Here is a 26,554-nt window from a genome sequence, read left to right as displayed (position 1 = left end):
CCTATCTACAAATTCACTTCTTGTTCTGCAGTTCAAATCAGTTAAGCCTCTCTGATGAATTTTTTAATTTTAGTTATTTTACTTTTCAATTCCATAATTTCTTTTGATTCCTTTTTTTAAAAATTTCCATCTCTTGAACATATGTATATGTATAACTGATTCACTTTGTTATAAAGCAGAAACTAACACACCATTGTAAAGCAATTATACCCCAATAAAGATGTTAAAAATAAAAAATAAAAAAATTTCCATCTCTTTATTGATATTCTCTATTTGATGTGACCCTATAATCATATTTTCTTTCACGACTTCAATTGTGAGTTCCTTTATGTCTGTGAACATGTCCATAATGGCTACTTTAAAGTCTTTTTTTGATAAATGTGGCCTCTCTGACAGGCAGTTTCTGTGGCCTGCTTTTTGTTGTGGCCTGGGTCATACTTTCCTGTTTCTTTATATGTTTCATAGTTTGCTGTTGTTGGAAACCAGACATTTTAGATAACATGTTGTACCACGTCTAGGTACTGGTACACCTCTACCCTTCTGGAGCATGTTCTTGTTATTTGCTTGTTTATTTGTTTAGTGACTGGCTGGATTGTTTTAGTGAAGTTTATTCCCCCATACACAGTGATCAGCTTCTAATGTTGTTCCTCAGGGGAGGCACAGCCTTGGTATATCCACCACTACCCTCAGATCACTGGATCACCATGGTTTGGGCAGGGCTCTCTTCCTGCCTTTTCTTAACCAAGCCCAGCTGTTAAAATCCAAAAACTGTGGCTGGTTGCTCTTTTTTTTTTTTTTTAATATCTATTTATTTGGCTGCATCGGGTCTTAGTTGAGGCACGGGGCTTCTCTCTAGTTGTGCGCAGGCTTAGCTGCCCCATGGTATGTGGGAGCTTAGTTCCCCAATCAGGGATCAAACCTGCATCCCCTGCATTGGAAGGTGGCTTCTTAACCACTGGACTACCAGGGAAGTCCCTGGTTGTTCTATTATTTTCAACAATGCCCTGGAGCATAAACTGGTCTATAAACAATCCTATCAAGTTCTGGTTCCTTTGAAGAACAGTTTCTGAGATCAGAGTTTGATTTTTCTTCTGACCTTAGGAAGGCTCTTGTGATGTTTTACTCCCTGGTTCTTACCTGCAAACTAGCTGGCCTATACTTTAGCCTGCTCGAATCTCCTCTGAAATGCCTGTAACCACAACCTCCACAGTTCTTGTGTGTGCCTTCAGGCTTGAACTTCTTCACTCCCCATTGCAAATGAAGCCAGTTCCCTTGGGAAGAAATTAGGAGCTATATGTGTTATGGTCTGTTTCTCCCTCTGGGCAAATCTCTGAGTCAGGACTCTGAAGCTAGGCTGGGGACAACGGAAAAATTTTCCTTGAGTAACACTCCCTCTCTAGGAGCTGAGGTCAGTGCAGAGAAAAGGGACACAATCTCAATTCTCCCAGCTTGACTCTCTTGGGATGACCCACCAACTTATAACCCAAGGCAAGAGTGATCTGGGTCCCAGTATTCTCAGCATGCCACACCCAAACTCCACAAGTCAGGGCTGGGTGGAAGAAGGAGTCCCCACTGTTCAACTGCTCTCACCCAGGACTTAGCAACAGCAATAGGTAGCTGGGGCAGGATAAGAAATGCTGATGTCCAGTTCCTCCGGGAAGAAAGCCATTAGTCTAGGTGAAAGGAGGGGACCAGAGGGCAGGCCTGTGTTCTTGGCTACAGTAACCTTGAGTGTAATCTCCACCTTGCTGAGCTGGCTAGGGGGAAGAAGGAAGCAGTACTGGCTTAAAAACCACAGACACTCTTACTTCTTACTAAATTTTCACAGATATTCTTGAATAAATGTTTCTTCAGTTGCTGTTCACCCTTAGAAACATTTCCAGAGACTTTAAAAGGCTGGATTTTAGGGGTTTTTTAAATCACTTTCACCAGTTTCACTGGGGAGCAGGGCAGCAGAGCTCCTCATGCTATCCTGCCAGAAGTTGATCACCAAGGTTGCCCACTCTCACCACTCTTATTCAACATAGTTTTGGAAGTTTTAGCCACAGCAATCAGAGAAGAAAAGGAAATAAAAGGAATCCAAATCGGAAAAGAAGAAGTAAAGCTGTCACTGTTTGCAGATGACATGATACTACACATAGAGAATCCTAAAGATGCTACCAGAAAACTACTAGAGCTAATCAATGAATTTGGTAAAGTAGTAGGATACAAAATTAATGCACAGAAATCTCTGGCATTCCTATACACTAATGATGAAAAATCTGAAAGTGAAATCAAGAAAACACTCCCATTTACCAATGCAACAAAAAGAATAAAATATCTAGGAATAAACCTACCTAAGGAGACAAAAGACCTGTATGCAGAAAATTATAAGACACTGATGAAAGAAATTAAAGATGATACAAATAGATGGAGAGATATACCATGTTCTTGGATTGGAAGAATCAACATTGTGAAAATGACTCTACTACCCAAAGCAATCTATAGATTCAAGGCAATCCCTATCAAACTACCACTGGCATTTTTCACAGAACTAGAACAAAAATTTTCACAATTTGTATGGAAACACAAAAGACCCCGAAGAACCAAAGCAATCTTGAGAATGAAAAACGGAGCTGGAGGAATCAGGCTCCCTGACTTCAGACTATACTACAAAGCTACAGTAATCAAGACAGTATGGTACTGGCACAAAAACAGAAAGATAGATCAATGGAACAGGATAGAAAGCCCAGAGATAAATCCATGCACATATGGACACCTTATCTTTGATAAAGGTGGCAGGAATGTACAGTGGAGAAAGGACAGCCTCTTCAATAAGTGGTGCTGGGAAAACTGGACAGCTACATGTAAAAGTATGAGATTAGATCACTCCCTAACACCATACACAAAAATAAGCTCAAAATGGATTAAAGACCTAAATGTAAGGCCAGAAACTATCAAACTCTTAGAGGAAAACATAGGCAGAACACTCTATGACATAAATCACAGCAAGATCCTTTCTGACTCACCTCCTAGAAAAATGGAAATAAAAACAAAAATAAACAAATGGGACCTAATGAAACTTCAAAGCTTTTGCTCAGCAAAGGAAACCATAAACAAGACAAAAAGGCAACCCTGAGAATGGGAGAAAATATTTGCAAATGAAGCAACTGACAAAGGATTAATCTCCAAAATTTACAAGCAGCTCATGCAGCTCAATAATAAAGAAACAAACAACCCAATCCAAAACTGGGCAGAAGACCTAAATAGACATTTCTCCAAAGAAGATGTACAGATTGCCAACAAACACACGAAAGAATGCTCAACATCATTAATCATTAGAGAAATGCAAATCAAAACTACAATGAGATATCATCTCACACCAGTCAGAATGGCCATCATCAAAAAATCTAGAAACAATAAATGCTGGAGAGGGTGTGGAGAAAAGGGAACACTCTTGCACTGCTGGTGGGAATGTGAATTGGTTCAGCCACTATGGAGAACAGTATGGAGGTTCCTTAAAAAACTACAAATAGAACTACTATATGACCCAGCAATCCCACTACTGGGCATATACCCTGAGAAAACCAAAATTCAAAAAGAGTCATGTACCAAAATGTTCATTGCAGCTCTATTTACAATAGCCTGGAGATGGAAACAACCTAAGTGCCCATCATCGGATGAATGGATAAAGAAGATGTGGCACATGTATACAATGGAATATTACTCAGCCATAAAAAGAAACGAAATTGAGCTATTTGTAATGAGGTGGATAGACCTAGAGTCTGTCATACAGAGTGAAGTAAGTCAGAAAGCAAAAGACAAATACCGTATGCTAACACATATATATGGAAGTTAAGAAAAAAAAAATGTCATGAAGAACCTAGGGGTAAGACAGGAATAAAGACACAGACCTACTGGAGAACGGACTTGAGGATATGGGGAGGGGGAAGGGTGAGCTGTGACAGGGCGAGAGAGAGGCATGGACATATATACACTAACAAACATAAGGTAGATAGCTAGTGGGAAGCAGCCGCATGGCACAGGGATATTGGCTCGGTGCTTTGTGACCGCCTGGAGGGGTGGGATAGGGAGGGTGGGAGGGAGGGAGACGCAAGAGGGAAGAGATATGGGAACATATGTATATGTATAACTGATTCACTTTGTTATAAAGCAGAAACTAACACACCATTGTAAAGCAATTATACCCCAATAAAGATGTTAAAAAAAAAAAAAAGTTGATCACCCATTTGTCATTTAACGTGGAGGTGAAGGAAGCAAAGTGCTGGGGCCGTATATGTGCTATCTCATTTTATCTTCACAACTGTAAGGCAGATATGACAGATCTGACTTTTATAGACCATGAAACTGAGTTCCAAAGTCCCAGTAAAAAAGCAAATAGTGGCAACAATCTGATTCAAAACCAGGTATAACTGCCTCCAAAGCTCATCTTCTTGATTAAGCCCGTCCCTTCATCTCTGATACAGATAGTTTTAAAAATGAGACCTCATGAGACAGTTATATCCCTGTGCAGGCACAATAATTTCTTTAGGTGATACATCAATTTCTTCCTCCTCCAGATCTTTTATAATAATACCATGAGAAGTACTACTCTGTTTCCTCATGCCTTGAGCTACATTCCCACAAAGAATCTATCTTTTATCTTTTCTGTACTTTTGAAATCTGTTTTCCTAAAGAGCAAAGTAGGTATGATGTGCACTGTGTTTGGTTCTTTGATTATTATGAACATTAAGATGACAAGGTCTCTTTGCTCCCAAGATTACCATTATGCATAAGCACAGATGCAAAGCCAAGCAAAAATGTCATTAAGAAGCGATACCTCCTTTAAAAAAGACTCACACTTACTTTGAAGATTCTTAGATACAAAATTGTCAGATTTATGGGGAAAGTTTAACATACCAAAATATTCATAGTCACAACTCACAGTCATTAATGAGAAGATTCCACTTTAAAAGTGATATCATGCTCTTTAATATATTTTAAAAAACGAAGTGCCAATATTTTGAAAATTAAAAAAATTCTTACCATCCAGATTTAAACTAAAACAAAATCTAAAAAAATAAACTAAATAAACCTAAAATATATAAGAAGAAACCTTTCTCTATATTCACATGCCAAAAAAGAAATAAAATTTAAAAATAAAAAGACATGTCAATCTAGATTTGAAAGTTTAGTCATTATCTCTATTTGGCTCCATTTATCATTGTTACCAAAAAAAAAAAAAAAAAATGGGGGGTGCCAGTTTTTACCACCTCAAAAAGTCATATTTCCTGGTAACAAATTCTCCTGCTTAATTCTGATGTTGTGCTAACCTAAGTGTTAGAGGAAAAAAAGAATAGCTACTGAAGACAAAACGTCCTAAATCATTAAGGGAACTGTGAACACGTGGTAAGGAATAGAGTTACATGTTATATTTAATAAATGTTAAAGAATGCATTAGGGTGAGACTGTTTGCTCCGAGTGGCTATTTCACACACAACTGAGGCCCACCACACTTGTAAGTGTTCTGTCACACTTGGTCACCCCAATTAGAATCTGGCAATAGGAAAGACCCTCAAAAGTTCAGAGAAATGTTTGTTTTTGAAGATCTTTAATCTCAACCATCAACACCTTACTGAAATAAACAAAACACCTTTGCTAAGGAAACAAAGATGGTGAAGACTTAAAAGAGATGAATCAAAAATAATTAAAATTACTTTGTTGATAGAAAATGACAGCACTGGAGGACAGCATCAAGTCACAGCTGCTCAAGTGACAACGGCATCGAACGGCTATTTTAAGTTTGCCGTGGTGTGCTCAATAGCTGTTTGAAGAATGCAGTAAATGTACTTACCAAATATTTCCCCTCCACTAGCATATTCTGTCACCAGATAAATCATCCGTTCTGTCTCCATAACCTGGTGCAAAGGCAGGAAAGTGACAGTGATACAAATGACAGGCTGATATCACAGGAAGAGAAACGAATGAATCTTCTTTTGTCATTTGAAGTATTAATAACCATTACTGCCTAAAGGAAACTTAAAACATCAGGGGATTGGGAGGGTGACAGACATAAACGTTATTAAGAAGAAAGGGGGAGAACAGGTATTCCTCCAAGTTCTTAAAAGTAGGAAATATTTCCTACTTGTGAGAGTCCTTTTGTCATCCCAGGAGGCCTCTGCAACCTTTTAAGCTCCACAAAACTGAGAAGCGAAGAAGCTGCCAAGAACCAAAAAGTTCACATTCGACAGTGATCACCTGAAGCTCAAAAATGTCCCCCGCAAAACCCAACCAAAACAAAACTTAGGGAGAACAACAGGAATCACTTAAGAACTGCACAAATATCACATATGGCTGTGCTTTTTTTAAATGGAAATGACAACTTTCCTGTCCACCATCCTTTTATTCAAAACTGGGAACGATAATATAAATATTCAACACTTCAATAATATAAACGACTTACTTGTATTTTTATCTTAGTCTCTATTTTGCCACTGTTTACAAAATTAGTTGTAGTGTGTTGTCAGTTCCTTCTTCCTTTTTACCTTTTTCATTAAATATTTATTAAAGTAATATATGAGTATATATGTTCATTATAAACATTTTAAATACCCAGTATATAAACAAAAGACCAAAGGTTTTCCTCTTTCCAACCCCCTCCATTTTATTCCTCAGTGGAAACACTATTTATAGCTTATTCTATAACACTTTAGAGCAGTGCTGTCCAATAGAAACATTGTGAGTCTCATATAAAATTTTAACTTTTCTAGTAGCCACATTAGAAAAGAAAAAGTTAATTCTAATAATATATTTTATTATCATTAATATTATTTCAAAAATTTTTAATTGTAAACAGCTCCAATTTTTATATTTACATTAATATTAAGTGAAAGTAAAAATCCAGTTCCTCATTCATTCTAGCCACATGTTAATACACAATAACCACATGTGGCTAGTGGCTATCATAGTAGGCAATACAGTTTTACACTTTCACTATGCTTCAAGGTTAATTATTTTATCAAATCATTCCCTAGTCACTTTATTTTTGACATCTCTATACGTTAATACCATAACAGTATCATACATTACCTTATAATAATAGATCTATTTCTTCTTTCAATAGTTTCATAGTACTCCATTGTACGTATGCATATTCTTTTAATTTTTCAATCTAATAACTGTGTCATTTTTTTCACTTTAATTTAAAAACTCTCTATAGACTGGTGATACTAGCCCACTGTTACATGTATTGCTTCCAAGTTCTTTATATGTTGACTTATATAACAAAAAGTAAGTACCCTAAATATATGCAGTTGTTTAGGAAAAAAAAGAAAAGGAAAAAAAATGTCATAATGTATATCTCCTTTGTACCAGGCCTTTTAATGACTGTAAATCTTTTAAATTTTATTGAAGTACAGTTGATTTACAGTGTTGTTTTTAATTTCAGATTTTTTTGAAAAGAACTTTGCAGGAGTTCAAAAACTTTCCTATATAGTTATCTATATTTGGCTCACTCTATAAACCCGAAGAGACTAAAGCTTTAACAAATGACCTGAAAACTGCCTTGACAACTCAACAGCCATTCTTCATCTTGGCAGTTCAGAATCTCCCATTAACAATATTAGCTGCCAGAGAGCAAAATTAAAGCTTAAGAAAGGGCAATGTTCAAAGCCAGGGCTGAAAGTATATAAACCTTATAGGCTAATGAAATCTTGGGTAAGAAAGGTAAATTTGCAGATTTCAGTTATAAGGTTAGTACCTATAAGTTAACCTCTTGAGAAAGATCAGCCTAATAAGCTCTACAACTATTTAAAGATGATTTACTTTAAAAAGTGAGGTCAAGGGCTTCCCTGGTGGCGCAGTGGTTGAGAGTCCACCTGCCGATGCAGGGGACACGGGTTCGTGCCCCGGTCCGGGAAGATGCCACATGCCACAGAGCGGCTGGGCCCGTGAGCCATGGCCACTGAGCCTGCGCGTCCGGAGCCTGTGCTCCGCAACGGGAGAGGCCACAGCGGTGAGAGGCCCGCGTACCACAAGAAGAAAAAAAAAAAAAAAAAAGTGAGGTCAAGAAGTTTACTCAACCTGTCAGGATAGGAAGGAAGCAGAGGTTAGACACCTCTGAGTTTGCAGATACAGGTCTTCAGACAACCCCAGAAACCTTTCATGGGTTTCCTTCTGGGGTACAGTGGAGGTGTGGGTCAACATAATTTAGTGTGATAGATTTCAACAAGCCTGCTCCTGCTGATCTAATTCATTTCATTATGTGAGCAGCTGACGCCAGAGACGAGCCCTAACACTGTAGCCTTAACCGTATACACTAATATCAAGACATGCCTTCTTTCCCATGAAAGCAACAGACTATGAAAGCTTCCTCTTTGGGCCTTGGTCAATGTACTCTTCACACTCTTACACATGATCCCGGATCTGGGCCAGTAACCACTTGCTGCAGACTAACAGCAGCAAATGAATTGAGGGGGTGGCCACATCCTGCAGAACCAGGTGATGGCTGATCTGGTAGAAAGCAGTGAGCAGGGCTGGCCCTATGTACAGGCAGAGCTCATGGCTGCCAACACGCTGCAATATGAGAAGCACCTCAAAGCTCTACCTCTCCCAAAATACCTCCTCTTGGGGCTTCCCTGGTGGCGCAGTGGTTGGGAGTCCGCCTGCCGATGCAGGGGACACGGGTTCGTGCCCCGGTCCGGGAAGATCCCACATGCCGCGGAGCGGCTGGGCCCGTGAGCCATGGCCGCTGAGCCTGCACGTCCGGAGCCTGTGCTCCGCAACGGGAGAGGCCACAACAGTGAGAGGCCCGCGTACCACAAAAAAAAAACAAAAACAAAACAAAACAAAATACCTCCTCTACCAGCCTGCTAAGGCAAGGTCCTCCTCTCCTATCTGGCTTAAAATTCCAGTCATTAGATTTACTGCTTTTGCAGTAAGGCTAGGGAATGACTTTTGATGAAGGCATGAAACATGCATGCTTCTTGGAAGATAAGAAAACTAGAACAGAAATCTCTTCCATTACACAGAATCAATCTCTTGGTTATCAAAGTAATCAAATGCTATCTTAGAAAACTAAGTCTAGTACCCTGTTAGAATAGAAAGGAGGTAGGCTCTGACTCATACAAGAAGCCATGCTTAAAATATCCTTTGCCATCATAATTCATAACATGATCACAGAAATTAGTATTTAAATAATATTGTAAAAATTAATATTACTTTCACCCCTCAAAATTCTGTACCTTTTGGGTTCCCCATTCTGCTTTAAGATTCTGACCTAAATAAGTAAGTTCTCATCACCTTTTTGTGTAACTCTAAGAATGGCATCCAAGTTTTAAAGAACAAATTATAAAGGCCTACTTAGGTAAGTTAGACCTTACCAGTAAATACCCAAGGGAAACAGAAGTACTGAGTTGGGGGATAATAGGGTAGGATAAATAGTAGGATAAATATATGAACATAGAAACAAAAAAAAGTTGCAGATGTTCACCCACCCACCTTCCCTTCAAAAGTAACCACAGACACAAGTGACCATTCTGGGTTCTTTGTTGCCATACGCTACACCACTAGTGATCCTACCTGGTAAAGCCTGATAATATGGGGGTGGCAAAGCATCTTCATAATTTGAACTTCTCGGAAAATCTTCTTCAAGTTTTCTTCATCCAGCTGGGTCTTATCTATGATCTTGATAGCAACCTGACAACAGAGAAAGAAAATTTACTCTGATGCATTATTTATTATTTTTTAATATATTTATTTATTTTTGGCTGTGTTGCATCTTCCTTGCTGCACACGAACTTTATCTAGTTGTGGCGAGCGGGGCCTACTCTTCGCTGCGATGGCTTCTCTTGTTGGAGAGCATGGACTCTAGGCACACAGGCTTAGCAGTTGTGGCGCACAGGCTTAGCTGCTCTGAAGCATGTGGGATCTTCCCGGACCAGGGCTCGAACTGAGCCACCAGGGAAGCCCTCTGATGCATTATTAAAAGGAGTTTACTAAGGAAAATTAAATCCACTTTAAAACGTATTCCACAAAATACAAACTGCCAGTATTTTGTTTATAGAATGCCAATGAAGAAAATAAATTCACTCTTTTTAGAAAGACAGAAAATGGACTTCCCTGGCGGCGCAGTGGTTAAGAATCTGCCTGCCAATGCAGGGGACACAGGTTCGAGCCCTGGTCCGGGAAGATCCCACATGCCACGGAGCAACTAAGCCCATGCGCCACAACTACTGAGCCTGCTCTCTAGAGCCCACGAGCCACAACTACTGAGCCCACATGCCACAACTACTGAAGCCCGCACGCCTAGAGCCCGTGCTCTGCAACAAGAGAAGTCACCGCAATGAGAAGCCTACGTACCACAACGAAGAGTGGCCCCCACTCACCGCAACTAGAGAAAGCCTGCACACAGCAACAAAGACCCAATGAAGAAAGGAAGGAAGGAAGGAAGGGAGGGAGGGAGGGAGGGAGGAAGACAGGAAATGGATTCCTAGCAAGTTGGTCTCAAAGGAACAGACTCCTAAAGCTAATGGGTCTTCTGCCATTTCTTAAATTGCTGCTACAGTAAAACCCCAGGACAAAATACTTCATTACTCTGCAGATGCAGTTACATTTTAGGCAAATCATGCTGGGTGCAGAGAATGGTATGTAGGGCCTCTTATTAAGACAAAAAGCTTATATCATAAGTAAGTGATGACTTAGTAAGGGCTGACCAGAAATTCCACAGGTGCATCCCACACCTCACCAGGTGCTTCTGTAACTCAGTAACAGTAGTAGTAGTGGTGATGGTGGTGGTGGTACCAGCAGCAGTTACTATATACTGAACACTAACTGTATGCCAGGCATAATCCTTAGTGCTTTGCAAGTACTGACTCATTTAAACCTTACAACACTCCATATTATTATCAACCTTATTTTACAAATATGGAAATTGAGACACAAAGAGATTAAGTAATTACCCAAGATTAAGTAATTTATAGCTAGTATGTGGTAGAGCCAAGACTGAAGCCCAGGTATCTCAGCTTTGGAATCAAATTCTTAATGATAACCCTCCAAAAATCTGGAGATCTTTCTGTGCTGTATATACACTGCTTCAGCATAAAGCAGCTTTCTACTTTGCTCCTAATTCTTAAGATACTCAGCAGCATACATATTTAAAAGCAGAACGAACGATGAAAGACTTTCTAAAATTACTAAATCTAAACTTCGTTATTCTCAGTGAAATACTCAAAATATTGGGGTGCCCCCGAATATCTCTATATCTCAGTTTCAATTACTCAATCAGTATGTAATCAATGAATACTAGTTGGACGAAGGACCAGGACTAGGCAAATTCTAGCCCCTTTCAGTTCTTAAAATTCTATGATTCTATACACTGGGGGAAGAAAATAAAATTTATACTAATTGAGAAAAAAAGGAAAAAGAAAAAACAGGGAAGCAAAAATGTCAATACTAAAAAGTTTAGCCCAAGGATATAAAGACAGTATGGAACTATACGTGGTAGATGATTCGAATGTATGAATGACCAACATAACAATAACTTTGTTTGGAGCTGTTTCAGATGTAGAATGAGGACTAACGGGAGAAAGGTACAGGCAGACAAATTTCAGCTCAATTCAGAGTTAAGCCCTGCCTAATGATGGAATGTGATAAAATGAGGTGGGTGTAGCTTGAGTTTCAGAGATTAACCAGACACAGCCTTCACTTCAGTGAGCTCACAATCTAGTAGAGGAAAGACATATGTGAAACAGCCAACTATACAACATTGGAAATACAATCAATAAAGCTATGTACACAGTATAAGTAGAAAAGAGGATGAAGTATGACCTTCACTTGGGGGCAGAATAAGTAGACATAGGGAAAGACTTCACAAAGAAGAGAGAACTTGAGAAGAGACAGAATTGAGATGGGCAGAAAAGAAGGAAGAGAAATTTATAAGGAACAACAGCAGAATCATTAACAAGTCCTACCAGCTGCCTGACCTCCTAATAAGTCTTGAACCATATGACCCGCGACCACGAGCATTTCTACTCCTCATCACTGTGTCAGATCACACACAGTGTGCTGTCTAATATAGTAGGGACCAGCCACATGTGATTACTGAGCACTTGAAATGTGCACGTAAAATATACACCAGATTTCAAAGACTTAATATTAAAAAGGGAATATAAACTATCTTACTGATAATTTGTACATTGATTACATGTAGAAATAACATTCTGGATATACTAGGTAAATAAAATGTATTATTAAAACTAATTTCAATGAAAAGGCAATCCTATGGAACGGGAAAAATATTTACAAATCACATATCTGATAAGGGATTACAAACCAAAATATAGAAGGAATTCATACAACTCAGTTTAAAAAAAAAAACCCCAATTCAAAAATGGGCAAAGGACCTAAACAGACATTTTTCCAAGGAGGACATACAAATGGCCAACAGGTACATGAAATGGTATTCAACATCACTGGTCACCAGGGAAATGCAAATCAAAACCACAATGAGACACCACCTCCTGCCTGTTAGGATGTCTACTATCAAAAACACAAAAGAGGGCTTCCCTTGGTGGCGCAGTGGTTGAGAGTCCTCCTGCCGATGCAGGGGACACGGATTCGTGCCCCGGTCCAGGAAGATCCCATATGCCGTGGAGCGGTTGGGCCCGTGAGCCATGGCTGCTGAGCCTGCGCGTGCTCCACAACAGGAGAGGCCACAACAGTGAGAGGCCCGCGCACCGCAAAAAAAAAAAGATAAATGCTGACAAGGAAATGGAGAAAGGGGAACCCTTTTACACTGGTGGTGGGAATGTAAACTGGTACAGCCACTCTGAAAACAGTATGGAGGTTCCTCAAGAAATTAAAAAATAGAACTACCATATGATCTAGCAATCTCACTTCTGGGTGGGAAACGAAAGGAAACAAAATCATTATCTCAAAGAGATTATCTGTACTCTGATGTTCATTCAACAGTCAAGGTACCAGAAATGACCTAAGCGTCCATCACAGATGAATGGATAAAAAAATGTGGTGTATGTATACTACTGAGTATTATTGAGCCTTAAAAAAGGAAATCCTGTCATTTGCAACCAGTGGATGAACTTGGAGGACATTATCGTAAGTGAAATAAGTCAAAGACAAATATCACATTACCGCATGGTATCACCTACATGTAAAATTTAAAAAAGAACGAAAGAACAAACGAACAAAAGAAAGAAAGAGTCAAACTCATAGAAACAGAAAGTAGAAAAGTGGCTGCCAGGGGCTGAGAGGTGGGGAAAATAGGAAGAGGTTGGTAAATGGGTACAAACTTTCAGTTATAAAATGAATAAGGTCTGAGGATCTAATGTAAAAAATGATGACTACAGTTGATAACACTGTGCTGTAGCACTGAAATCTGTTGAGAGTAAAACTTAAATATTCTCACCATATAGAAAAAAAGATAAATATGTCAGGTGATAGATATGTTAATTAACTCAAGGGGTAAACCGTTTCACAGTGCATACATATCAAAACATCACATTGAACAATTTAAGTATCTTACAATTCTATTTGTTAATTACACTTCAATAAAGAGGGGTGGGGGGGAACCTAACTAATTTCACCTGTTTTTACTTTTTGAAATATGACTACTCAAAAAGTAAAAATTATATACATGGCCCTCATTTTATTGGACAGCACTGGTCTAGATGATACCAATAAGCTAGCTACCAATTAAAGCAGGTATTCCACGAAAATGACTTCTGAAATACTTGACCCAATACTGAGAATTGCCAGCCACCTATCTCAAAGAAACTTGGCAGGCTACAAGGCACTCAATGCTCAACACTGCCTCGGGGAGAATCTTAAATAAGGTCTCAAAAGTTGCATTCCAAGAACTCAATTTAATTCCATTAAAAATTGTTTACTGAGCAACTGACTGGCTTAAGGCAGTGCCCTCGAGCAGCTCACCAGCAGCTACTCTCAACAGGGATTCTGTGAGACAAATAAGTTTTACACTCAGTTTTACAGCAGTTCTCAAACTTTTTGGTCTTGGGATTCCTTCTCTTAAAAATTACTGAGAACCTTCAAAGAAGTTTTGTTTATATGGGTAATATCTATCAATATTTACTTAGAAATTAGATTAAAATTACAATCAGAAATTAAAACAGAAAATTTTAAAGCAGAAGAATACACATGCACACATTTGATCAGCCATCAGAGTAATCATATCATCAAACATCAGGTGGTCTTTTGAAATCTCCACTGCATAATTATGAGAGAATGAGAGTGAAAAATGAAAATAATGTTTGAATATTTATAAAAACAGTTTTGACCGAGGGACTCACTGAAAGAGTTTTGGAGACTCTGGGGTCCCTGGATCAAACATTGAGAACAACAAGGCATCACTGCATGTAATGAATTAACTTCTTGCCTAGGTATCTAGAATGGTACTGAAACAGGAGGGAAGGGGGCAGAACACAACCTTTAAAAGAATGACGTGGCCATAGGACATGACAAAAACTGGTTAGAACCAACTAAGTCCAAGATGGCGGAAGATGTGACTTCCACTGGACCTTAAGCCTCATTATATGCTCATTGTAATACATTAGCATATGCTAAATGACACACCCACCAGAGCCATGACAGCTCTGAGGCTAACCATAAAAGGTCAAAAAGTGAGCGGTGGCCCAATTCCTGGAAATCCCTTCCCCAAAATAATTGGAATAATTCTCCCACTCATTAGGCTACGAAATTACCCAGCCCATAAAAACTAATCATGTCATATTTCGGGGCCTCTCACCTTCTGCGATGGCCCACATTCTGTCTGTGGAGTGTGTTTCATTCTAAATAAATCCACTTCTTACCAATCACTTTGTCTCTCACTGAACTCTTTCTGTGACGAGACATCAAGAAACTGAGCTTCATTAAGTCCTGAGACCAGGTGTGTGATCTCAATTAAAAGACCGTGGGTTCAAGTCCCAATCTGAGTTGCACGGTTTCAGTACCACCTTTGGGAAAACTGAGAAAATCTTCACTCAATTTTTTTTTCCTGTAGGACTTAATTCCTTCTATAAGAATTAATTCATTCTCAGTTGAGATGGCTTCTAGAAAAGGAATTTAAATGTCTTTGCAATCAGCCTTGGTGAAAAGCTTTTTCCTTTTAAACTTACTAGAAAATAGAATTGTCATCAGGAAACAGGTTTAATGCAACCCAAAACCACCACAAACTGCACAAGCTAGACTATAAGCACTAAATGGCCATGATTAAAGATGTACCATATGTACCACGGTCAGGACGTAGGCTGGTCATACTCTTGGGAAGATCCTGACCTTTGCGCTGGAACCAATCAAGGAGTTGGTATTTTAGTTTGTAACAAATATTCAGATCAAGTACTAAGGGGCAAAGACATACATTTGGAAAGAACCCATTACTCCATCCATTTTACATACCATCATAACTGTTTCTGGGAAAATATGCAGCTGTCAAGCCTAAGGAATGACTGAGATGTTAGGATTCTAGCCAAATTCAGACAGGAGGATTCAACATGACCACCAACGATAATAATGGTCAATCAGCTCTCAATGAATTCCAAAGGAAATACAGTTGACCCTGAACAATGTGGGTTTGAACTGCTAGGGCCCACTTATACACGGATTTTTCTTGATAGTAAACACTACAGTACTACAGTCCATGGCTGGTTGACTCCACAGATGTGGAGGAATCAGGGATGTGGAGGGCCAGATGTAAGTTTTATGTGGATTAATCCCGGTGTTGTTCAAGAGTCAACTATAGTTTTAAATAAAAGAAAAAGAAAAAAAAAGATTCAACTATTGTTTAAAATATCTAGCAGGTCTTTAGGTGATTTTTATTTTTCTATACTTCTCTGTTTGGGCTGTACTGAACAGGGAAAATAAAATAATTCATGCATGCACAATGTCTGGGGGATAGACAATTGAGAGCTTACCTGCACTGACAAAATATACCATGAAACATGCATTATTCTTGGAAGTATTTCTAAGGTGGTACACGGTATATCGTGCATAATTAATAAATGAAAATTTTCTGGTGACGACTTGGAATTCAAGGCATAGAAGGGACATTTTTTTTTTTTTTTTTTTGCAGTACGCAGGCCTCTCACTGTTGTGGCCTCTCCCGTTGTGGAGCACAGGCTCTGGACGCGCAGGCTCAGAGGCCATGGCTCATGGGCCCAGCCGCTCTGCGGCATGTGGGATCCTCCCAGACCGGGGCACGAACCTGTGTTCCCTGCATCGGCAGGCGGACTCTCAACCACTGCGCCACCAGGGAAGCCCCAGAAGGGACATTTTTAAGGCAAAAAAGAAAATAACTTCTCAGTTCCAGTAATTCCCATCTGGTTAACATTTACCGTCTCAGAAAACAGAAGTCCTAGGAATGTCTCTAACACAATGGGCAACTCCCTCAGCCTAACTGACATTATTGTTGTTGTTATCTTAACATTTACATGGTGCCAACAATACTTTGTATGCTTTACAGAACATTAAATCAACTCCTGGCCTGTAGGTTTACCACTTAAATGAACTGAACAAAAAGATCTTTAAAAAGGGATGGGGGGAGATAGGAGAAGAGGATGGAGTTGATAAAAAAACATGAAGGTAAGGTTAGAATTACTTACAAAGTATCAGTCCCCATTCCATTTTCAGGTATTTATTTTGGATTGACCACATCTCAGAAGTCTAAGAGGGGGATTGAGATTGAGATTGACGGCTGAATTCTAAGGGAGCTATTTAAAAGGATGCCCTGAAGCCTTTTTTAAAGGAAGAATTTAAAGGAAGGGCAGGAAAGAGGGAGAGGCCCAAAGAAGATTGGAGGGCAAACAGGAGCTTAGAGAAGAGAGGAGGGATTGGGCAGAAAAGCATACAGAAATGCGGAGGAAAAGGGTAAGAGCTGAATGGTTCAACAAGGAAGTCCTAATAGTTTAAAGTGGCTACCAAAGCAAATGGTATAATGAAACGATACCAATTGTTACAGAAATGTGTTGAAATAAAAGAAAAACAGAACAGCAGTTAGTCCAAGGAGAAATTTAAAGTTATGGTAGGAAATTAAGCTATGAAAGATGAAATTTTCGTGCCAGAGAAGAAAGACTGGACATGTGAGTAAAGAACTTGGCAATGGCCTGGACTGTGAGGTCAGAAGGAAGCAGAAAGCTGAATGGATTTCAAGATGAATTTTCTTAATGAAGTACATGTTACTCCTTCCTAGAGTGCCAGCTCATAGGTAAAAATAACACAGACTCACAGAAGGATTGTGCTCTTCCCAAGAACGGTATTTGTCAAGGAGTCTGTGTACTGTGAGGCACATTTAGATGCAGCACCTAGAACACTCAAAGCTTTTTAAATCACCAGCTGGAAAGAGAGCTAATCTCCCCAATGGAGATTTATTACACTGAGCATCTTGCTAACCTTGCAATGAACGGTAGTGTTGTTCCCAGTGAACAAAGTCAGCAACAGTTCATATTTTAAATTGTTTTAAATTATATTAATATGCCCCCAAAGCCTAATAACATAGCCTGCAGTAGCAGGAGGTTGATTGAACCAAGGGAACACAATAACAGTTGAAAAACCATTCTAAATTCCTCATCTCCCAATTACTTGGTAATGAAGACTAAGGGAAAATAGGAAGCAATCTCCGCTATCAGATAAGCATCTTACCCTCCCTACTTCTGAAACTCTTACCTGTCCTGCATCCTTAGATGTCAGTACTGTGAGCTAATTGTGAAGATGTACATCTTCGTCAAGCCAGGCATTTCTAGTCTGAATGGTTATAACACTGGGCTGTCTGTCTTCCCTGCAGCAGCCCAGAGTTAGAGCCAGCTTCCCTGTGCCCATCAGGAACACTGCACCAAGCACCTTCTGAGGGGCTTTCCTAATCCCAGCTACAAACCATAAGTGCTGGCAGGAAATGCCCCCTGGGATTCCACCAAAATGGGAATATTTTTGTGTGGTGGCTTTTTGCATTTATTCCGACTTCAATGAGTTCCTTTTATTAAGTAGTCATCACATTTTCAAACCAAATAGATTTTATTTCCATAATGAATGTCTGTGTCTCATGTGAAGTAAACAGTGAAGTTTAAGTGACTTAAATCACTCGCCTGTATAGTCTAACTGGAACATTAATTAATTCTCAAATTTCTGATATTTATTTTAAAGGCAGGAGGAGGAATGTTGATAAACAACAGTGCCATAGAAAAAAATCTGAAAAACTGTTTCAGCAAAGTACAGCTCATTATTATATGGATTATTGCTATTAGATTGGCCAAAAAGTTTGTTCAGTTAGTGAATACGTTGTTCAATTCAGTTCTTGGTGGAAATTACTTTTATTTTTACTTAAAACTGAATGAACTTTTTGGCCAACCCAATACATATCACATGTATGTTAACATTATTGTACCCATATTAAATGTAAAAACACAACTACATGAAGTATGTACTTCATATCACAGTTAACATTTAATAAGATTGTTCGTCTTTTCCCTTAGCAGGATTACATGCATCCTAAATTCTGACTTTCTATAATAGTCCTAAATTGACATTACAGTACAAGTCTAGAATTCTAAAAAGCTACTAGAAGTACCAGCAAGGATTTTACTTTTAAATAAGCTACCATAATTATGTATTAATTCACTAAAATATTAAGTATAGTTAATAACAGTGAGGGTTTTTTTAAAAACTCATTAAAAGCATCCACAATTTAAGCAAAAACCAACCTATTTATTACACTGTCTACTGGGCCCTCTTTTGATCTTATGACAGTATTGCTTTTAAGCAAATGGATATGACTCCTAATTCACTGCCAAAGAGACCCAAAAGAATCTCCAGACATCAGAAATAGTTTCATTTAAGACAGACATATTTGCATAAATATCTTTTTAGAAAACTAACAGACCATGAGAAACATCACCCAAAAAATCACAAGGAACGAGAATTATGAGATGAGAAATGAAGGGAGAATAGAGAGCAGGGGGAAAAGAAAATAAAATGTTAATTGATAATAACTTCACACTAAAAGTAATTATCCCTCCCTATTCTTTTTTAAATTTATTTCATTTTTATTTATTTTATTTTTGGCTGCGTTGTGTCTTCGCTGTGCGGGCTTTCTCTAGTTGCGGTGAGCGGGGGCTACTCTTCGTTGTGGTGCATGGGCTTCTCACTTGCAGTGGCTTCTCTTGTGGAGCACAGGCTGTAGCCGCGTGGCTTCAGTAGTTGTGGCACATGGGCTCAGTAACTGTGGCTCACGGGCTCTAGAGCGCAGGCTCAGCAGTTGTGGCATATGGGCTTAGTTGCTCCGCGGCATGTGGGATCTTCCTGGGCCAGGGATCGAACCCGTGTCGTGTCTCCTGCATTGGCAGGCAGATTCTTAACCACTATGCCACCAGGGAAGCCCTATCCCTCCGTATTTAAAGATCTCTTTGAATTCTCCTGAGATCTCTGGGTCACAGATTTCTTTAGAGATCATACTTGCATTCTTTGAAACAAAGTCAAAGAAAATTCCAATAAATCAAATGTACTTTTCTGAGTAGAAGATGGCACAGAATAAAGAGTTCTGGTAGGAAAGACATAAAAACTAACACATACAGTAGCAGAATCTTTTTCCCTCTGAACAAAATCTCATAGAAGCTCTAATACGTAAGATGAGGAATGGCAGAAGCACCTACTCTGGTTAACTCTGGGTAAGAGGTTCAGAGACAGACAAAACTTTTCAGAACCCTAGGGCTCTGGAGAACAATTCAGAAATCACTGGGACAGCAAAAAGAGAACTGGAGTGAGTTGAGATCTAGAAACATTTGTGACCTTGGGCATATCACCTTACCTCTATAGTCCTCAAGGTCCTTATCTACTAAATGAAAGGTGTGACTGTAAGTGACTTGCAGGCAGAGTTATCAAGACAAGGTCTCACCATGCCAATTCCTAAGTAGAACTCTGAGAGACTCTGGTGTTGCTTCTTTTACATTTTTATTTTATTTTTTTAAGTTCCAAGGTTCATTCACATAAAATCAATCAGAATCACCAAATAGTTCTCAATCTTGAACAACTAAAATATTTAAGCCATCTAGTTTTACAGTGCTATATAATATAGGACGATATGATAAGCAGAAAGATGTATTTACCACATTTGAGATAACCTCAGTGAGTAAGCTCTCAAGTGTTACCTTTCTTACTTAAACAGCAATTAAATACATTGAAGCATAACACCACTGTCTACCTAGGAAAGCCTTGGCATTTTTGCTGCTAATATTTTCTCTATTGGTAAAATCAATATCTCCTACCACTAAGACTAAGAAAACTGATAATCAATAATATTATTAATTTCCATTCCACTTACAGAACAAACAATGGTAGTCTAAATTAAATGGAATGTGATGCAGGCCACAATTAAATCAAACTAATTAAGCCATAAATTATAAACAAATTAGGAAGATGTCAATATAGAAACCAAAAATCCAAGTCTAAGAATCTTATCCAAATTTGATAGTTTCCATCTATAAAAAGAATCTTAGAAATGAGAAAATTGAAGTGTCAAGTTAGTTTTATATTTTTTCTTTGTGTTTTAGACAAGTTAATCCCAACATATTAAACATAATAAAAATAGCTTTAAATTTATTAAGCACTTAATACATGCCAAGGCAGTTACTTTTTATTATGAAAAATTTCAAATATATATAAAAGTAGACAGTAATACAATTAAATCAGCTTCAACAATTTTTAACTCATGGTCAATCTTGTTTCATCTATACCTCTACCAATTTCCTCCAAAATCCCAATTGCCATATCATTTCATTTGTAAATATTTCAGTATGTACCTCTAAAAGGATCCACTCTCTTATCTTAAAACATAACTATGGAACAGTTACCACACTTGAAAAAAATAACAATAATTATAGGCATTAACTCAATCTTCACAACAACCCTGTGAAGTAGGTACTACTATCATTCCCATTTAAAACTGACGCACAAACCAACCAGGTAATTTGCCCAGGTTATACGGTACTAAATAGCAGAGGCAGAATTTGAACCCAAGCATTTGAGCTCTAGAACCTGAACCCTTAACTACACACTATGTTTTGCTGCCTCTCAAAACTAGATTTTACGGTAAGGAGTTCTTAAATATAAACATAGTAAACTGATTAACAAAGGAATGAATGACAGTATCAGAAGTCAGCAAAATTTTGAAACCGGGAAAATACATCACAGTACTTTACCTCTCCTCCAACTTCTTTCTTCATCTTCTGCTGGTATGCTCATGAACACCTCTACCTTCCTTCGTTTAACATAATGCCAATTATTACAAGGTTTGTTCTTCTCACTACAACCAGCTCCACCAGGTTAAGCTGATATTTGGGATGTACTGTCTGACTAGCTTTCATCAAAACAGACTCACTGGGTGCAGTCCTACTCAAAATTAAATATTCTCTACAGAAGTCATAAGATGTAGCAGACAGACCCTAAGGTGACCAACCTCCAGTGATTGCACACACCATACATTCATTCATGATTTTGTGTAATCTCTTCTCTCCCCTCCATCAAGCTGGAAGTCCTGATGAAGCAAGTGGCCATGTTTGAGAAGCTCCTAAGAAAAGGAACTGTGGATGGTCTCAAAGAACTGTAGGCCACCTCTCTAGAACCTGTGGGCAGCCTCCAGCCAACAGCCAGAAAAAAGTCAGTCATAAAGCCGCAAAAAAATAAACTCTACCAGTAGTCTGAATGGTCTTTGGAGTGGGTTCTTCCCCACTGGGGCCTCCAGATAAGAATGCAACCCACCCAATACCTTGATTACAGCTTTATGAGACCCTGAGCAGAGGGTCTCCTGACCCACAGAAACCATGAAATAAAAATGTGTGCTGCTCCTACCTCGACTGGGGAGTCGGCAGTGACTCCCATGAGGAAGCGATACTTGACTGAGCTCTGATAGATGAACAGGCGTTAACTGGGGGGATGAATGGTCAAAGGTCCCAAAATTGGGGTAGCATGGCAAACAAAGACTGAAAGAAAACGAGTGTGCTTAGAACAGGGTAAAGAAGGAAGACCAGACTGAGGAGGGTCTCATAGGCCCTAGGAAAGAAAGTGATTTGGAGGACTTTATCCTGAAAGCTATGATTAAAAAGTTTTAAGCAGTGGGTACCATAACACCTGAATGTCCCAGAGACATCTTTAATTCAACTGTACAAAATCCAATTTCATTATCCCTATTTCTCATTTCCCAATTTCTATAAATGGCACTATTCTTCTTCTAGCTAGGAAATGACAAACAGGCTACACTATTTTACATTCCTACCAGAAATGCAGGAGAAGGTTCTAATTTCTCCACATCCTCACCAATACTTGTTATTGTCCATCTTTTTTTAATTATAGCCATCCTGAAGGGTATGAAGTGGTATTTCATTGTGGTTTTAATTCTCATTTTCCTAATGACTAATAATGTTGAGCATCTTTTTAAGTGTTTATTGGGCAGCTGTATAGCTTCTCTGTTCATTTTTTAATTAGGGTTGTCTTTTTATTATTGAGTTGTAAGAGTTCTTTATATATTCGCAATACAAATCCCTTATCAGATATATGATTTGCAAATACTTTCTCCTCATTCTGTGATTTGTCTTTCACTTTTTTGATGGTATTGTGTACAGCACAAAAGTTTCTAATTTTGATGTGGTTCAATTTAATGTTTTTTCTTTTGTCCCTTGTGCTTTGGTGTCCTACCTAAGAAACCACTGCCTAACTCCAGATCACAAAGATTTACTCCCATGTTTTCTTCTAAGAGTTTTACAGTTTTAGTTCTTACATTTATATCTTTGATCCATTTTCAGCTAATTTTTGTGTATGGTGTAAAGCAGGGGTCCAACTTCACTCTTTTGCATGTGGATATCCAGTTGTCCCACCATCATTTGTTGAAAAAACTATTCTTTCTCCATTTAATTGTCTTGGCACTCTGTCAAAAGTCAAATGACCACATTTGGCTTTTATTTCTGGACTCCTGAACCTATTCCACTGATCTGTCCTTACATATACTATATACTGTCTTGTCTCCTAGTTCTTGATATTCTAGATGTTGATATTCACCTTACTCTCTTAAGGTTGGTGTTTATTACACAAAACAATGGGTTTTGTAAAGTCTCAAGCACCCAACACAGGACCTAGGACCCAGAACCCAGAACAACTATTTATAGTTATTTAGCAACTATTAATTATTAATAGCAACTATTAATGAACCAAACCGAAAAGATTTCTGCTTGTGATTTAGGGGGAACTTTTAAAATTATTTTTAAAAAGGTCAGTTGATAAAGCAAATATTAAAAATCGAGATGAAAATAACCTACCAACTTAGCAAAATAACAACAGAGAAATAGAACTAAGAAAGAACTGGAGTAACAGTTACTAGGCAACCACAACAATTACTAAAGGGGACGACTACTCCAAATTTTTATTCCAGTTAATTCATTCATTAATGTAACTGTGTATGTTAGATCCTAACTAGTTCTTTTAAAAAAGAAAGAAAGGACTGAGGTGCTTACAAAATCAAATACATAAAATAAGACAATTAAAAAAAAATCAATAAATTCTTTCCTCCTATTTTCTCAAAGCTATAGTGCCCTTGGGAAAGGGCCAACCACTTCTAGATCAGCAGATATGCAAAGGATTCATTAGCATTAAGTCCATTAGTCTACAGGCAACACACACGGGGAAACTTCTAATATATGAAACAAGGACAAACTGTGTTAGACTCTTCAAAGGATAGATATAGGAAGTTCTGGCCCTCACCTCCCCAAATCTCTGCTTTTTAACCAAAAAAGGATAAAGAAAAGTGAGGGTTTCTTTGTCCTCTGGTTCCTCCAAAGTAGGTCAGGTCTGTGTGTAATTATTGGCTTTAGCATTCCTTCAGAAAAGGAAGAGATGTCAATGCATGGAGATTTTTAAAAACAGCACACTCAGGCTAGGGGTAGAGGCAAAAGAGTGCCTCTGCTGCTTACCAAAAAAATAAACTAAGAACAGTTTTTTGTTTTTAAAAATCGTAAGTCAATTTTAAGACAGGTAGGATAAGAGGCCTAATTTCTCATTCTAAGGCTACAAACCCCTGAACTTCTTGAACATGTGGATAAATCCTCCTTGTTTCATCTTCTTCCTAGTCATGCTCCCTACTTAGCAAGGTTGACATGAAGAAACCGTGAAAAACAAATTCAAGATATATTTACCGGAGGATTTTCTATGTAAGAACACCTACCAAAAGATTAATTAAGAACTAGTATTTTGCATTACCAAATCTTTCCTTAGAAAAAGAATCACTCTGGGGTTCTTTTTAACAATATGCTCATAGAAATTTTTATTGTGAAATACGTCACATACAAACCACAGTTCCTTATGTGCTTTTCTATTCTAGTCCCTATTTCAAGACAATCACTATCCTAAAATTTATATTATCATTCCTTTGCTTTTCTTTACAGTTTTACCCTGTATGTATCACCAAACAACATATATTTAGATTTGCCTGTTTTTAAATTTTATATCAAGAGAATCAGACTGATCATTGTTAACTGCCTTTTTTGATCCTTATAATGTATTTATAATATTCCTCCATGAAGATGCATGCAGTGGTACCTAATTCACAATATTTATGCTAAATAGTCATTCTTTTACAAATACACCATCTTTATTATTGCTTTACAGTTGCTGGACATTTAGGTTGTTTGCATTTTTAGCTATTATGAACAGTATTTTAAATATTCTTATATTTGTCTCCAGGGCCATGAATACAAAAGTTTCACTAGGGTATATATTTAGGAACCAATAAGTAAAGCCAAATTGTTTTCCAAAATGGTCATATTCAACAGTGGGACTGTTCCCACTGTCCCATATCATCACCAACAACTGTTATTTCTCATTTTTCCCAGTCTGGTGAGTGGTGGGGAGCAAACAGTTCCTCGCTGTTTTAATTTGTATTTCCTTGATTACTGAAAAGGTTGAGGATCTTTTCATATGTTCACGGACCATTTATTTCAGCCTCTGTGAAATAAACTTGTTCGCGACTTTCCTATTTTCTTTTTTTTTAATTTGAAAAGTTCTTTTATATTCTAGATGAACTTTGTCAGTACATCTTCTCTCAAGTTGTGGCTTATTTTTTCACTCTCTTTATGGTGTCTTTTTTTAAGTAAATTTTTTTTATTGAACTATAACAGATATGCAGAAACATCTCCAAATTATAAGTGTAACCCACATACGAAAAAGCAACTTGGCCCTTTTGGCTCTATGAGCAGCACCATGGCGGTCGCCAAGAACAGGCACCCTTCTAGGAGACCTCACTTTTAGTCTAGTGCAAATTACCTAGACTATACGAAGGTGATAATAGCATATTATAAGTGATTTTTTTCCTACTGTGAAAAATAAAAAAGAACAAGCGCCTTACAAAAGGCAGCAAAATGGGAGTCAAGAAGAAAGTGGTTGATCCATTTCTTAAGAAAAATTGGTATGACATAAAAGCACCAGTATGCTCACTATAAGAAATACTGGAAAACCACTAGTTACAAGAACTCAAGGAATGAAAATCACATCTGATGGCTTCAAGGGTAGTATTTTTGAAGTGAGCCTTGCTGATCTGCAGAAGGATGAAGTCGCATTTTGAAAAGTCAAGCTAATTACTGAGGATGTTCAAGGCAAAAACTGCCTGACTAATTTCCATGGAATGGATCTTAGCCATGACAAAATGTGCTCCGTGGTCAAAATGGCAGACCATGATTGAAGCTCATGTTGATGTCAAGACTACCAATGGTTACTTGCTTCATCTATTCTGTGTTGGTTTTACTTAAAAACACAACACTCTGATGCAGAAAACCTCTTAGACTGAGCATCAACAGGTCCACCAAACTTGGAAGATGATGGTAGTAATCATGACCTGAGAGGTGCAGACAAATGACTTGGAAAAGTGGTCAATAAATTGATTCCAGACAGCATTGGAAAAGACAGAAAAGACTTGCCAATCTATTTATCCACTCCATGATGTCTTTGTGAGAAAAGTAAAAATGCTGAAGAAGTCTAAGTTTGAACTGGGACTAAGTTTGAGCTTCATGGTGAAGGTGGTAGTTCTGGAAAAGCCACTGGGGATGAGACAAATGCTAAAGTTGAACGGGCTGGTGGAAATGAGCCACCAATCCAAGAATATGTTTAAGATTCAGAGAAAAAATCCGATTTGTGGGGAAAGAAAGCAATTTTGGGTTCTCAATAATTTTTAAGAGTGTAAGAAGTCCTAATGTCAAAAAGTGTGATAACTGCTAAATCAGACATATGTGGTATCTTATTCTCCGTGCCATTAAACCTCATATGTCCCATCTCTTCTTTCTCTGTACTAAATTTCAGAAATTTTCTTCAGATCTATCTTCCACTTCACTCTTGAATTCTATCCAATCTATACCATCTTTCCATTGTGTTTTGTCATTTTTTTCTTTAAATTTATTTATTTTTTTATTTTTGGCTGCGTTGGGTCTTTGTTGCCACACGTGGGCTTCTCTAGTTGCAGCGAGCGGAGGTTGCTCTTTGCTGCAGTGCGCAGGCTTCTCATTGCAATGGCTTCTCTTGTTGC

General features: G+C 38.2%; 1 protein-coding gene and 1 pseudogene across 4 annotated transcripts in view; one reads left to right on the top strand and one right to left on the bottom strand.

The window, feature by feature from the left end:
* SIK3 (SIK family kinase 3) overlaps nt 1-26,554 on the bottom strand; it is a 247,548-nt gene that overhangs the window by 99,400 nt on the left and 121,594 nt on the right. For all 4 annotated transcript variants that reach the window (XM_027082237.1, XM_027082239.1, XM_027082238.1 and 1 more), the window contains exons 2-3: nt 9,559-9,675; nt 5,834-5,897 (exon numbers count right to left, since the gene is read on the bottom strand). In XM_027082237.1, the coding sequence (XP_026938038.1) occupies nt 5,834-5,897; nt 9,559-9,675 (181 nt within the window). The remainder of the gene's footprint in view (nt 1-5,833; nt 5,898-9,558; nt 9,676-26,554) is intronic.
* Nucleotides 25,158-26,473, top strand: LOC113607132 (40S ribosomal protein S3a pseudogene; annotated as a pseudogene).

This window comes from Aethalodelphis obliquidens, unplaced genomic scaffold (assembly GCF_003676395.1).
Source record: "Aethalodelphis obliquidens isolate GAN/ISIS:26980383/991018 unplaced genomic scaffold, ASM367639v1 scaffold46, whole genome shotgun sequence".
NCBI lineage: Eukaryota > Metazoa > Chordata > Mammalia > Artiodactyla > Delphinidae > Aethalodelphis > Aethalodelphis obliquidens.
Note: the sequence above shows the minus strand (reverse complement) of the source record. Positions and strands in the feature narration are given on the sequence as shown.